We start from the raw sequence: 16048 nt of genomic DNA, 5'->3' as shown, positions 1-16048 counted from the left end.
TGAAGAAATATGTGACTATATGTGATTTGAAATTACGCTCCTACAAGTCAAAGAAGTATGGAGGTCTATAATGGTAATAGTATACTGTAGGAGTGACTGATGTGTGTCCATAGCTTTATATGATGTTGCGAGTCAGAACGATGTAGAGGCGTCTTCTTTTTAATTTGATTTAGTGTGTTTTTTGTGTGATCTGTAAACCCTGTCATTACAGTGTGAGCAGTAGAAATAGTAGCAGTGATAGCTTTTTCTTTTTTTAAATGTAATGCTGGCAGGGAGAGGGGGGGGGGCAGTGAGTGTAGTGAGTGGGCTGTGAATGAGTGGAAGTGCTTGAGTGAAGGGTGTTTAAACAGGTTTTACTACCTCAGATTTTTCCAGCTGATCAATGTGTTGAGATTTGAGCACACTCCACAGAGAAGATGTGTCATCACCTGTGGTGCTAAAAACTCTCTCAGACGGGACACTAGTGCCTGGGATGGGATTATTTTGGAAGTGTTTCCACAGTACCTTATTGCCATTTTCAGGCTTTTCACTAAGCTGTTACTGCAACATACATATCGGTCAGGAGGACATTAAAAATCTCTCATCACTCACTTTGTTTATCATTGCTCGCTGTGACGTTAGTTTCCCGTATGACTGATGAACCCCTGGGAAATAAAACTGTTGTGAATGAGGTGTTTCTTCAATCCAGAGCATTAGTGGAGGCACACACACACACACACACACACACACACACACACACACACACACACACACACACACACACACACACACACACACACACACACACACACACCGACAACACAGAGGGTAGAGTCGTGTGTGGCTTTTTAGTTCAGGTGCATCCGGGCAGAAGAAAACAGCAATGTTGCTAGCCGGTGGCAAAGACAAACACACACACACACACACACACACACACACACACACACACACACACACACATACACACACACACACACACACACACACACACACACATGAGTGAACCCTCAACCACATTATCCACCTCCATTGACTCTAAAAGCTTCTTATTCGCCTCATTAAGTCTACAGTGATACAAAGTAACCACACCAGACGCTGCTTACAACCACATACACATACATACAGAGAGAGGTGTGTGTGTGTGTGTGTTTGTGCGTGAGTGCGTGCGTGCGTGTGTGTGTGGGCACGCATGACTATAAGGAAAGTGGAGAAAAGGAGTGGGGGGGGGGGACACTGAAGCACAGAAAGATGTGTGCACAGCCACAGCCCTCGGGACAGCTGCTTAGACAGTAGACAGACATTACTAGTCAAGCGCATCACAGATTTGACTGCAGGCTAATAGACAGGCTGAATGCAGGTTGGCTGCTCTGAACTGGCAGATAAGTGTGACCTCCAGGTAGAAAATAAAAGCTAGCAGAGTTTATTTAATGCCTTCCTCCACACAGAGGGGTTCATAAACTGCTTTTGGTCTGCACCCAAAGTCGCCATCAAATTGAAAGCTGAAAGTGTGACTGATTCATGTGAGAAGTACATGACTACAATCAGGGATCTTTAACTGATGCAATGTCTGGCTAGCTGCCATGTGTCAAACAAGAAGCCATTTTGGAAGCCAAAAAATGTGTCCTTGTACTATTCATTGAAGAATGCGAATAGGTAAGACTACCTACCATTATTAGAGTGCATTGATGTAAATAGGTAAGTAAAGCTCATGCTGAGGACACATCATTAGCCACCGCTCTCTGCAGGGAGCACTTAGATCCAGGTGAGTGGCCACTCGATACCTCCAAGGCATCTGTGTGCGTGTGTGTGTGAATGTGTGTGTGTGTGTGTGTGTGTGTGTGTGTGTGTGTGTGTGTGTGTGTGTGTGTGTGTGTGTGTGTGTGTGTGTGTGTGTGTGAGTGAATGTGTGTGTGTGTGTGTTTGTGTGGTGTGTATGAGGTGGGGAGGACAATGAAGCATGCAGCTAGCAGCAGGGATTGGGGTGAATGAGTCGAGGTGAGGGGTAATTGTGCAAAGATTTGGCTAAAATGTGTCAAATTCAAAATCATCTAAATTTTATAGTGTATACTGTTTTTATACTACAGTTTGATTTCTGCTACTAAAAAAATACATTTCTGCTTTCAAGCGTTTGTTTTCCCACATCATGCAATGTGGCTTTTACACAAAATGTGTAATAATAAATAATCCAATACTAATCTTTATATTTAAAGAAGCAGGAGAATGCTTATACATGAAATGCTGATGGGTAGGCAGTGAGACAGCACAATGCTGCCTTGTTCATAGTGCGAGCTAAGGAGACAGAAAGGGGACAAACCTTGCCGACAGGTGGGCTCTTCTATAGGCCATCCAATAGGCAGGTGGGGATGGGGGAGAGCGGAGGAGAGAATGGGCACGGTTAGTAAAACGTAGTGTGAACGTGGTGTGTGTGTGGGGGTTGGGGGTGTGGGGGGGGGGGGCAAAACGCTGATTTATACCTTGATAGTGAACAAAACATGAAGCAAGATTCAAGACTGGTCATTTCTTGTTATCAGTATTGTAGATTAGTGCACTGTCATCTAGCAGAGGTATTTTATAGTGAAACCTTTATTAAATTGAATGTGAGAAAATCAAAAGACAATTTTTGAATGACGTGACACTTATTTATGTGGTGCTGGTTTGACCTATGTAAAACTAAACAGCACTTTCTCCACTGTCAGCAGCCGCGTAGCTACTTGAAGCTGATTTGTTAATATAGCCAGTTAAAGCCTACAGTGATGGACACAAAAGGGATTTTTTTTAACACAAAGGGAGAAGAGCTGGTGAATGAGGGAAGCAAGATGGTGGTTGGGGCCGTAACTTTTACCAACGGTGTTACCACAAGAAGAGAGAGAGAGAGAGAGAGAGAGAGAGAGACAAAGGAGAGTGTAAAGTGTTATTGGCATATCAAAGTAAGGGTTACAGTCGGTATGCTAATTGGATACTGGCCCCTGATTAGGACCAATGAAAAGGGGAGACAACATGCTGAGTGTGGCTCTTTGTGCGCACACACGGCGCGTGTTTGGTGCAGACATACATATTGTTTGTGTGTGTGTGTGTGTGTGGGTGTGTGTGCGTGTGTAAGAGAGAGAAAAGAGAGAGTGTGTCTACATGTGTTTGAGACGTGAGGCCTCACGCTGTGAAATCTAGACTGAGGTGATTAGTAAAGCATTAGTGGCTGCATGCAACACTCAGAACATGCTGTCAAGGACCTTATTTAGTGGCACGCGCGTGTGTGTGTGTGTGTGTGTGGTTTTGGTGGGGATATGCTGAAAATGTCAAGGTGTGGAAGGAGGACAGTTTTGCAAGGTATTTGCACTCTTAATCAGGTTTTAAGATTTCACACACAATTAGTTCAAGGTTACAGTGAGAGATTTTTATAGAACTGTATTAAAAAATAATCACTAAATGTATACAAAGGCAGCCAGCCACTTCCAATAGCAACTTAATACACATGTGTCATACATATTCATACATGTGTGTTGAACTAAATCTACATTCAACATATCAACAGAGACACTATAATGGAAAGCTGCCTTTTGATTACACATTGTCCAAACTGGGAGACATAGTAACACATACACACACGTCAGGTTTTATATAGAATCCTGTCTTCACCTCACACTATCACACAGAAGAAGGAATTTCTTTATGACATGCGGTCGCAGAGCAAAAAACAATAAAGCCTACCAACTGCTGCAGTGTAGTCAAAGGAGGCATGCATACACACACATATACACACACACAAATACACACGTAAATAGAATGAGAGGATGTAGGGGGGGATTACAAAGACAAAACAAATGGAGACAAATGGAGTGATGATGAGAGATTAACCTACAAGAGCTACTGTATTCACTCATTGAGCTTGCTTCTTAAGCCTTAGTGATGATAATAAATACCGTTTTTTTTAATTCACTCTACAATAAGAGGTTATGTAAACAGCTACAATATAAATGTGAACAGGTGATGTACACCTTGTTCAAAAAATGGTGACATGTTTACTGCACAGCCATGAGTGTGATTACTGTGTTTCTGTCTAAATGAGCTTTTACACGCAGAGATAAAAACACAGCTCAAGTTTACTGTCATCCCTCTTTTTCTATGCCGCCCTTCACCACCCTCGGCTCTGCTTCTTCCTCTTTTTTTCTGTCGTCTCTCATCTCTCCGCTCAACTCCCCCCCTCCACTCTCTCTCTTTCTCCCACCCCAAGTGTGCCCAGCCAAAAACACAAATAAATACTTTCTACATTCTCTTCTCATCTCCACTTCTTCGAGCCCTCCCTCCCTCTCCCACCTGCTCGGTAGTGTTGGGGGCTAGGAAAAAAAAACGGACTAACACGCGCGCACACACACACACAAATACACACACACGCATACACCAGATACCCAACCAAAACCTACATAGACAAAAATAGTTTTTCATGTAAAGACACACACAAACACACACGTACACACATATTGTAGAGACTGCTGAATGTGATGGAGTTTCTGCTCAATGAATGAGTTGTGAATCATCTTCTCTGATAATGAATCAAAGAACAGACAAAGTAACTATTCTGTTTCTATTCAATTTAATCATTTGTCTTCAAATACATACGTTGACGAATGGTCACTCATTACACTGGGTTTTTAAAGCATTTCTGTATGCAATTTGTATTTTATATTACATTTAAATGCACATACATGATGTAGACTGTATTTGCCCCAAGGCTTTTATCTTTACACGCTAAAAAACACCGCAAAAATTCTCAAATGGTGAGCTGATACCTGAGGCAAAAACAGAGAAGTCCATTTCTCTCTCTCTCTCTCCCTTTCTCTCCTGAGTGTGTTAGCGATAGACTGAGGCTGTGTGTGTATGTGTTAGTGTGTGTGTGTGTGTGTGTGTGTGTCAGCACAATCAGTGTACCGACATTATTCAATGATCGGTACCAATTTGTAGATAATGTATTTCACATTTAGGGGCTTATCTAACCTAATATCCTGTAGCTGCTGTTGTAACACTAACACTATGGAGCAGAAGCTACAGGTGCCATTTTTTGGGGGGTAAATTTGGGGCTCCCTGTGAGAAAAAACAACATAACACTCGTTTAACCATTACCACCACAAAAAGGTTGAAGCCACAAGCCAGAAAAAGTCAATACTGCAGATCAGCCCAAACAATCTAGCCATCAGCTAACCAATTACATGAGCTGATCACAAGCACAGTATTGCACACACAACTAGCTATAGATCAGTGCCATTACATGACAATACAGTGTGTCCTGTATATTAATTCTGAGCGCTGCTGCTAACACTTCACACAATCATTAATGTCAATGGGCTACTAATGATTTTCACTCTAACGCTGTGCAAGCACGATAATACTCTACATTATTGCGGAATCGATTTGAGTCATTGAATAGTACATCATATCCCAGAAACCTCCCTCTCCTCGTTTTTTAAAGGACATCTATGTGAGAGGTGCTGTTGTAAGAGTAGTGTGGCTCATTTAAGGAATAGGGTGAATTGTGACGGTGACGGTGGATTGGAGCGGAGCTTAAGAAAAGGCTGGCAATAAGTTGCTGATCTGGCAGTAAATATACAGCATCGGCTACGGTGCATCACTTAATAAATGCTGCAGCTTCTCAAGACAAAGAAAAATCTTGACTGAGGTTGCTTACTTGACCAGGCTCACTTAAGGTGGACTGAGCCTTTAAGGTGGATCAGCCTATTCTCAATTTTAGTGTCAATCTGCTCCTAAACAGAGAATGGAGAAATGCTCGGCTGCTGAGTCTCTCCCGTGTTTTGCTCAGCCTACCCCCCACCACTGCCCCCAAAGCACTCAACCCAGAGGAAACACTGCAACACCCTGTAAAGCCCAATAATGGATTCAGAGCTAGTGTATGCAAAATCTGCCAAAAATGATGAGCAAACCAAGAGGGAAAGAAACTCAACTGTTAATTTCCTTTTTTTCCCTTCAACCTTCTTGCATGATTTCTCCTTGCCTCCTATTGTGCTCTCTCTCTCTCTCTCTCTCTCTCTCTCTCTCTCTCTCTCTCTCTCCTCTCTCCTCTCTCTCTCTCTCTCTCTCTCTCTCTCTCTCTCTCTCCTCTCCTCTCTCCTCTCTCTCTCTCTCTCTCTCTCTCTCTCTCTCTCTCTCTCTCTCTCTCTCTCTCTCTCTCTCTCTCTCTCTCTCTCTCTCTAGCTCCTGTCTGTGCCTCCAGAGCAGGGCAATGACCACATGGTGTTTTAATTAACTTGTGTGCTGTGTTAGAGCCATGGCTAGCAGAACACACAGAGAAATGTGGACTATACCATCACAGTGAAGCAGAAACTATACGGGGAGAACCACTGTCATTTAAGGATGTCTCCTTTACATATTAACAAGGGCAGGTCTTAACCTAGTGGTTCCATGTAGTCATTTATGTGGCTTGTTAAGTCAAATACTATGGCATGCATTTTATTTATGACTGTGCACTTGTGATCTGATCACACAAGAAACATGTTAGGAAGTAAAACCAGGAGTAAAAGATCTACAGTCAAAGAGAGAAGGTGAAAGATGGCAGAGGAAATGTGCATCTTTTTTTTTTATCTCGTCATTTTCTCACCATCAAAACTCATACACCATATAAAGTCTCTCTCTCTCTTCAGTATGTGCACCCTTCTTCATGAAAAGATGGGGGTGGGGAGGGTTGTAGTAAATGTAAGACTAAGAACTGTGCAAGCTCTTAAAAATAATGTGCCTCAATTTCATAATTAATCTGCGCTAGGCTTTCACACAATTAGCACGTTAATTAACCCCAAAACTGCCACTACTGTGTGGGGATGTGTGTGTGTGTGTGTGTGTGTGTGTGTGTGTGTGTGTGTGTGTGTGTGTGTGTGTGTGTGTGTGTGTGTGTGTGTGTGTGTGTGTGTGTGTGTGTGTGTGTGTGTGTGTGTGTGTGTGTGTGTGTGTGTGTGGGTGTATGTGGGGGTTGGGGGATGCAGAGAAAGTGAGGAGAGAGCGAGAGATAAAGCGGAGAGAAGGAGAAGTTATCTACCAGACAGGGAGGAGAAACTGTGATAACACCGGGAGAAACGACAGAATGAAGGGCAGATTACTGAGGATGGAGGGGTGGAGGTGAGAAGTGAGAAGCGGAAGGAGATCAAAGAGGGGTAGAAGGTGAAGTGTGGTGGAGGAGGGGAAAAAAGTGAAAGAATGAAAGGGACGTGTTTGAGTATTGCAGTGCAGATTTTGAGAAGACTAACAGAGAGCAACAGTAGGTAGTTACCTATTGTAACCACGCAACTGCAACGACACGCGCATGGTGGTAGGTCTTGCACGCGGAGGCTGTGCGGGCATCTCCACGCACACCTGCTGTTTTGTTCATGTGCAGCAGTGCAATGTGCAAGGGAGCTGAGTGAATAAGGTGAATATGGATCAGCAGGTATAGTGATTATTAAATACTCTCTCAGCCAGTCACATCACTGGTCTCATAGCTCTGAAACTGTTGTGCCAATCACAGTTAAACGTGATGATGAAAGTTCAACAAACACACATCACCACAAATGTCCAATCAAAGACAGATGGAGGTTTTTTCGATGCAGACTGACTGACTGACTTTCCTGCTTTTAACCACATTAAACTGTATGTTCTGTGCTTAAAATATATTAAGGATTTATCTGTTGTTGAAACAAGTCTGCGGCAAAGTCTAGGACCAGATTTCTACCAAAACAAAACTGTCTTTGTGCTGCTTCATTTGAATGATTTCCACCCGTTTGTGCATCTTTTCCCACCTGTGCACCATGCTGTGCTGGTCACCAACATACCACACAGACACACAGCGCGGGTTTCAAGGTCAGGGAAATACCAAACAGTCAGGGCGCTGCTTGCGTTGCTCGTGGCGCCTACACAAAAATAAGGCCCCTTGTGTGTGTTCTTTCAATTTCAAGTGTGTGGCGCATGTGGGAAAGTTTGTACCTATGTTAGTGCATTTCTGATTGTGCGTGTGTGAGAGTGTGTGTGCATGTGTGTGTGTTTTAAGAATGTGAAATGTCAGCACAATGTGTACCAATAATGTTCAGTGACAATTTACAGATAACACATTTTGGTGCACTCTGTCTGAGTGTGTGTGTGTGTGTGTGTGTGTGTGTGTGTGTGTGTGTGTGTGTGTGTGTGTGTGTGTGTGTGTGTGTGTGTGTGTGTGTGTGTGTGGTGAGGGCATGGGGGATTGAAGTAAAAGTTACTGTACCTCTCTTTCAACACTCTTCTAACAAGTGAGTACTAACACGGCAAGCATGCACGCACGCACGCACACACGCATTCGCACGCGCACACACACGCACACACGCACACACACACACACACCTCAGACTACATCAGTGACTGTGGGATTGCCTGTCAGGTCTGGCGAGTGGCTGGGGGGTTTGTACCCCAGAACAACTCATAGGTCCACCTCGTTAATCTCCATGACAACAGAGATGCTAAGGCAGCAAATTAGTACAGTGCAGAAAATAATGTCACAGGGGAAACAGACTCCAAACTGCAGAGGCAGTTTTTTAAGTTATTTGTGTTTAACTTCATTTTTAGTTAAACACAAACACACTCCACTTATAATTGGTGCATTCACATAATTCAATGACCTTACCTCAACCCTAAAAGTTAAACTTACCTCCTTATTATATATAATGGAAACAGCAGCTTGCTATAATACATACAACTGAAGATACACTTGTTGGTGCAATGTCTCAGTCATACACCTGAGTTTACACACTGTAATGGACTGCATTGTTCCAGGACTACAAATAGTATAACTGGGGGATGCCATATTCAACAAATGTATCTTTAATTGGAATTGGTGGCTTGGGTAAGTTTTCCACAAAAAAAAAATTAACTGATCATTGGTAAAGCTATGACAGTTCACTTTGTGTGTGCTCACTACCTCAGTGCCTGCTAAGCATGTTTTTTCTTATATATACATATATATTTATATATATTTCTTATATATAGTATATTGTGTTATACTGTATATATGGATATACCTGTAATTTATAAGTATAATTATCTGGTGTTGTAACATTATGTATGTTAGCAGCTGTGCCCTGAGCAAGAAGTATTCAAGTCTTAAAAGAAGGCTATAAAAGAACAATGGTGACAACCACAATACAAGTATTGATGGTTTAACTATTTTCAATAAACAGTATATACAGTATATGTGTATGTATGTATAATAGTATGTATGACTCTGACTCTCATCAGTGTTAATTTAGCACACCTGCAGCAGCATTAATGCTTCACAGGTTACTGTGAGAACTGGGGTGTGTGACTTCAGTGTTTTAAGTCTTATCTGTAATTTTGACTGTTTTCAAAAAAGTCCTTTTTACTAATCCTCAGAGGTGCAGGCGAGTGGTTAATTGCACAACAGCTGGTCCAGGCAGCCCACGAGTCAAAAAGAGCTCTTCATTTGACCTGTCTGTCTCACACCTCTGTGTGTGTGTGTGTGTGTGTGTGTGTGTGTGTGTGTGTGTGTGTGTGTGTGTGTGTGTGTGTGTGTGTGTGTGTGTGTGTGTGTGTGTGTGTGCGTGTGTGCGTGTGTGTGTGTGTGTGTGTGTTGCTCTGGCATGCTGCTGTGTCTGCTGGTGTTTTCAACTGAATGTGTGTGAGAAGAGCACAATGGCGATATTGGTGTCTTTACACCAGAAGACATAACCATGAGATGAGGCATTCACGATCAGTGGGAACACACTCAAATGCTGCATTTTACACCAGACACACACACACTTTGGTAATAATTAATAACAGAGAGAAAGAGCTGTGCCTCACTCACCGATCATGTGGTTCGCAGACCGTGAATCTGGATCTCCCTTTCTGTCTCAAACGTCATTTGGCATTTAATACACTGGTAGGTTCTTTTTCTGTAAGATAAAGACACACAAATATTAAAAACACACATTATCTAGCTGCTTATTCTGATTATTTTAATTGTTAAATACACACAAACACTGCTATGTTTCCAGGACATAAAATAAGTAATTCACTACTAATTATTCTAATTACTTCTAATTGTTTAAAATACAATGATATATTCCATTCAATAGAGCGTCGAGTGTACAAGGTGCATGTCATTTTGGTCATGTGGACATTTTTATAATAGTTGATCAGAGACAGGAGAGAGAGAGAGGAGAGAGAGACAGAGAGAGAGAGAGAGAGAGAGAGAGAGAGAGAGAGAGAGAGAGAGAGAGAGAGAGAGAGAGAGAGAGAGAGAAATTAATAAGGAAGGGAGTGAACAGGAAAAAGATTAAGGGAAGTAGCATTGAAACAGAAACACCAAATGCAGTAGGAAAGACAGGAGAGAAGGAATAAGATAGAGACAGAGCCAGAGAAACAAGGGTGAGAGACAGAGAAACAAAGAGAGAAAGAAGCAGAGGCTCTGCTTATCCATTCATAGCACACAGCGATCACTCATGCACAAACACATACAAAATACACAAAGGCCCCACTTCCACTATCTCTCTGCTGCTTCAGCCTGGCTACACACACACATACACACACACACACACACACACACACACACACACACACACACACACAAACACAAACACACAAAAATCCTACTTTGTCTGCTTTGTGCTGTTAGACTAAGCAGAAACAAAGGTGCAGGTAAGACAGAGGATCCCTGGAAACTGCCTCCAACACACACACACACACACACAGACGCACGCTCACTTCCAAGTACACACTCTCGCACACATAGACACGCGGCAGGTCCCGGGGAGCCTGACTGTCAATATCAAGTAGAGCGAACAGCTCCCACAATGCCTCAGCACGCCCCAGCCGCAGGACCCAGTGGGGCTCAGCTGACACACACCGACGTGCACACAAGCACACGTATGCAGGCTGCAGACACAAAAGCAGCAACACGCACCGACACTTCACACACATACGCACACGGCTCACGCAAACGTACAGTTGAGTGGGATTTTTGAGTGTACTGCCCTCCAGAAAATTTCTCATCTGTTAAATGCATTTTAACCCATTTAAATGAGTGTCAATATCGGCCAAAAATGATATTGCATTATGCAGATTTTATTGATATTCATGATGCAAAACTAATTTTGTATTTTTGTGTATATGAGCAGATACTTTTTTTTTTACATCAATGTACATGACCAAATTATCATCTAACAATTTCTGTTCAGCCATTTATCTCTCAGTCATCCTGTCTCACCTTAGGTGCAGGTGAAGCCTCTGCCTTCTTCCCTGCTGAGCTGGTTTCAGGGCTGACCTCAGGGTGATCTGTCTGGACATGACTCTCCAAGTCCTCCACGCTTTCGAACTTCACGCCGCACTCTGGACACCTCAGCCCAGCCATGGCCTTGTCTCCCTGCGTGTCCCCAGGTGTTGCAGCTCCTCCCTGATTGGGGCTCTGGCCATTTGTGCCCCTGATATGAGTGAGCATTTGTTTTTTGTTTTTTCAATTTGAACAAGAAAATAAAAAACTGTTGTTAAGCAAAAATACAGGTGTTTGCATGTCATTTTGTGTGTTGATGTATGGTTGAAGAAACAATTGAACTTTCAACTACATGTGGAGCCACTTTTACATATGAAGAGGTATGTGCAGCACACATGAAGATGTCTGCATTTAGTTATCCTATCTATCCTTATATGTCAACCAGGAAAACAATCCCTACCACAGAGAAAAAACATGTAAACAGTATAAAATCACGAGACAGTTTTATACAGTTGAACATTTTTTTCTAATGCGTGTCTTTGTGGCAGTCATGCCAAACATTTTTCCATTACAAAAACAGTAAGACTTAAAGGGAAGATGTGTTTTAGGAAATGTTTGTCCAGTTGGTGTAAAAAATGAATCCTGTTTTGACCTAAATGTGACCATGTAACTGTCACCCACAGGGTTTACATTATGATTTTCTTACCTACTCATGCAGCTTGCACAGAGGCCATAAGGCAGGCCGTTGACATCCAGCTTCACCAGCTCCCCTTTGTTCTTAAACTCCTTTAGGCAGAAGGCGCATTTATACAGCTTGTGCTGCTGCTGCAGCAGCCCGTTAGGGGATGAAGATGTTGAGCCGTTTCCTCCTGCTCCTCCATTCCCAGTTCCTCCTCCAGCTCCTCCAAGTGTAGAACCAGCGGAGAGCTTCTGCATGTGGAAGGTGCCGTGGATCTTTAGCTCCAGGGTGGAGGTGACTGTCTGCATGCAGACGACGCAACGGAAGCCGGTGAGGGAGTTGCGGAGATCAGGGTGCATCTGGCAATGCTCTATAAACTCCTCTTCACTCTGCAGGGGCATCTTGCAGATTCGACAGGTTCCTGTGTCCAGGCTCTTACTGTGGGTCACCTGCAGAGAGACCGTGTTAACATGAGCTGTCAATATAATAAAGCACAAAGTCATAACCCAAGGGTCTTTGATTAAAGCCCAGGTAAAATATGTAATAAAATATTTTTTTTAAGTATTCATCACCATCAAATGGTCTAAAAAGGCTAAAAGAGTGGTGACACTGTTGTGTCTATGAAATAGCAAGATGTCAGCCAAATGTTGCCTGTCTGCCTTAGTCCTTTATATAAACATATAAAAACACTGCTGCTATAAAAACTGACTGTAGATGAATTACATTTTTGAATATGCAAACATTCTTCCTGTAGCGTGGTGCAGCACAAATTGCATCTCTTGGGATAACTTAACAATTTTTTAAAGTCTAAATTTAAAGCAGGAGGTTTCAGAATCAAAACAGTGAGACACAAACATAGACAGAAAGCTACAAACATGCAAACAAACAATTTAAGCACAGGAGAAAAGCAAAAAGCATGTCTACACAGGCCTTGGTATACCTAGGAGGCATCCAGACTACATTTGTTCTTGAGGTATAAACCTTCATGCTGAAACACAGTCAAAATACTTATACAGATAACCATACAAATACAAGCTTGAAGGCAGTAAATGGAGAGGTACCTTGTGTTCGGTGAGGGTTAACAGAGAGGGGAAACGCTCGCCACAAATTGGACACATGTAGTGTTTGGCGGGGCCGCGATGCGTCTGAGCGTGCTCACGAAGCCCGCTCTCAGAGAAGAAAGTTCTGGAGCACACGTTGCACTTGTGGTTCCCTTTGATGAAATCTGCCTTCTTCTTTCGAGAACCTGGTATACATATTTAATATTATCATCACAGAAATATATATTCTGACTATAATGTAGATATTTTATAGGAGTGAATGTTTTCAGTGTGTACACATTCGGTGTCTCTTACTAGCGTCATCATCTCCTGGTCGGATGTTGTGGTCACGCAGCCGGTGGTTCTGCAGAAGGGACTCCATGGTGTAGGCCGCTCCACAGATATCACAGGCATACATGGGTTCTGAATTGTCCAGCTCCTCCTCACCTCCGCTTGCCTCGTGGCTGTTGGCCGTGTCTCCTCCCTGGCCGCCTCCTCCTCCAACAACACTGTTCTTCAGCAGCATGTTCTGCAGGTCGGCTTGTTCAGCAGCCGCCACCGTTGCTCTTTCGACACCTACCACACCCCCGTTGCCGCCGCTTCCTCCTCCTCCCCGCTTGGAGGACTGCGCCAGGCCGTTTGGCGTCCCGTTGTGGCTCCCGCTGCTTCCCGTGCCGCCTCCGTTGCCAGTGATGTTGCCGCCGTCGAAGATGCAGTGCTTCTCCCTCAGGTGTCGCTCGAGCAGTGATAGGGCGTGGAAGGCTTTGCCGCAGAAGCGACACGTGAACTTCTTGCTGTGAGTGGTGATATGGCATTGGAGCTCCACCTCGGTTCCAAACGTCTCCCCACAGAAGATGCACTTCCGGGGCTTGAGTCCTGTAAGATAGAAGTCAAGGTTGTGTTCAGAATGAAGATTCACTTACCCTACAAGACTGCTGTCAGAAAATAACATCAGGACTTTATTTTTTTGTGTGATATTTTTTGCTGATTTTACTAAGTAAATGACAACTATGACTTATTTGATTATATTCTCTTCTGTTCCACAATCAACACCATGGCCTATTTTATGAACTTCGTCAAACTAAACAGGAGGGGTGTATCATACCTGCTCCAAGCCCCCCTGGGAGGCCTGACCTCTGGCCAAGGTGGTTATGTTTAACATGGATCTGAAGGTCTGACTCCTTCCTGAAGTCCCAGGCACAGGCTGTGCAGCGAAACAGCTTCTTCTCATTGCTATGCTTCACTGCCAAATGAACCTAAATGACAGGGAGTGGAAGAAAAAAAAAAACAGATCCAAGATGGTTGTTTTCTACTACCAAACTATATACCTCACATATTTTCTCTCAACGAATACAAAAAACGAGCAGGGATATAAGAAACAAGCCAATCTTACTATCTTACTCACCTGTATGGAGACCTTGGAGTCAAAGACCTCCTGGCACAGTGTGCAGTGGTACAGGACAAATGTGTGCATGTCCAACAGGTGTTTCTGCAGGTCATCCACAGAAGAGAACTGCTTATCGCAGCTCTCACACACATACTGAGTCGACGTGGTTGTGTAGTGCACCGTCAAGTGTTGAAGCAATGCATCCTGGGTTTCAAAGTCCTCCTTGTTGCACTGGGGGCAGGACTGGCGCCTCAGCAGCATCTCCAAGTGTGACTTCAGGTGGGCCTGGAAACCCTCAAAGTTTGCAAATCGCAGGTCACACTGATTGCACGGGTAGTCCCCATTGCTCCCCATGGAGGGGGTGGAGTCTCCTCCCAGTCTGTGGCGTTTCGGGGAGGAGATCTCTACGTCAGAGGAGGCGGGGCTTAGATCGGCAACCTTCGCCTGCCGCTTGTTGTTAGCCAATGGGATGTTCTTGTGGTTCTCCTTTATGTGCTTGGTGAGCTTGAGGAGTGAGCCGAAGATAGGAGAGTTGGTGCAGTAAGGGCAGGAGTAAACCTGTACATGGACGGTAACTCTTTACTTTAAGATTGTTATACATTTACATACAATCAGTAATCCCTGACGAGTAAAGAGAAAATGAGAAAGACAAGAAGACAGAGAGCAAGAAAGAGTGAGAGAGACAGATACAAGCCTACACCATAAATTACTGTCATTGTCAAAACTTAGCAAGCTCACATAAGATAAATTGAGGATTTCTACATCAATTATTAAGAGATTGACAACATTAAGGAGCCCTGTGTCTTTTCGACTTTTAAAGCTTACAGTTTATAAGACTATTGGAATCTGTGGTTAGAATTTTTTCAGCCATGTCCACAAAAACACCACTTGTTTTATTTTCTATCATTGTTCCCAGTTCCTGTTTCTAGTCCCATACTAATCAGATTTTGTACAAACCATGAGCTATGAGTGAAGAGGTAGGATAAGTCTCAAACTACCCACAGTAGTAGTAGTAGTAGTAGTAGTAATAGTAGTAGTAGTAGTAGTAATAGTAGTAGTAGTAGTAGTAGCAGTAGTAGTAGTACTAGTAGCAGTAGCAGTAGTAGTAGTAGTAGTAGTAGTAGTAGTAATAGTAGTAGTAGTAGTAGTAGTAACAGTAGTAGTAGTAGTAGTAATAGTAGTAGTAGTAGTAGTAATAGTGGTAGTAGTAGTAGTAATAGTAGTAGTAGTAGTACTAGTAGTAGTTACACACAGTAACCACAGACTCAATAACTGCAGTCAGCCCATAAAATAATGAATTCAATAAAATGATCAAGCATCTTCAATCTGAATTTACATGAGCAATATGTGTCAGTATACGCTTCATCAGGCTTATGAGACAGCGCAGGAAACCACCTAATTAAATAGAAATCAGCTTACTGCTAATCAGCTCAAACACTGATTAGTCATAGTTTTGACATGTAGCACGGACAGGCGAGCTACATCCAGTTCTAATCAAGTCTGATTAACAGGCCGTTTTTTATTCTTGACTAATTCTTCATCCTCACCTCCATGAAGGATTGGGATGCAGCCTGTAGCACGGGGGACTCCAGTTTGGCCACGGCTCCTCCAGAGGCACCACCCCCTATAGCTGAGTTGCAGTGCGTCTGTTGAATGTGCTCTGTCAACGAAGATTCGGTCAGGAATCCCATGGAGCACTGGTTGCAGAAGAAGGCATGGTTCCCTTCTAAGATGGAAGAGTTACGTCATGTTGTTAC

General features: G+C 43.3%; 1 protein-coding gene across 1 annotated transcript in view; it reads right to left on the bottom strand.

The window, feature by feature from the left end:
• The window catches only part of znf423 (zinc finger protein 423), a 148972-nt gene that overhangs the window by 63017 nt on the left and 69907 nt on the right, over positions 1-16048 (bottom strand). Inside the window, 9 exon segments of the mRNA XM_062420351.1 lie at positions 9782-9800; positions 9803-9872; positions 11187-11396; positions 11892-12313; positions 12926-13110; positions 13220-13780; positions 14010-14160; positions 14310-14849; positions 15839-16017. Coding sequence (XP_062276335.1) covers positions 9782-9800; positions 9803-9872; positions 11187-11396; positions 11892-12313; positions 12926-13110; positions 13220-13780; positions 14010-14160; positions 14310-14849; positions 15839-16017 — 2337 coding nt within the window.

The sequence above is a fragment of the Scomber scombrus genome, chromosome 6 (assembly GCF_963691925.1).
Source record: "Scomber scombrus chromosome 6, fScoSco1.1, whole genome shotgun sequence".
Taxonomy (NCBI): Eukaryota; Metazoa; Chordata; class Actinopteri; order Scombriformes; family Scombridae; genus Scomber; species Scomber scombrus.
Note: the sequence above shows the minus strand (reverse complement) of the source record. Positions and strands in the feature narration are given on the sequence as shown.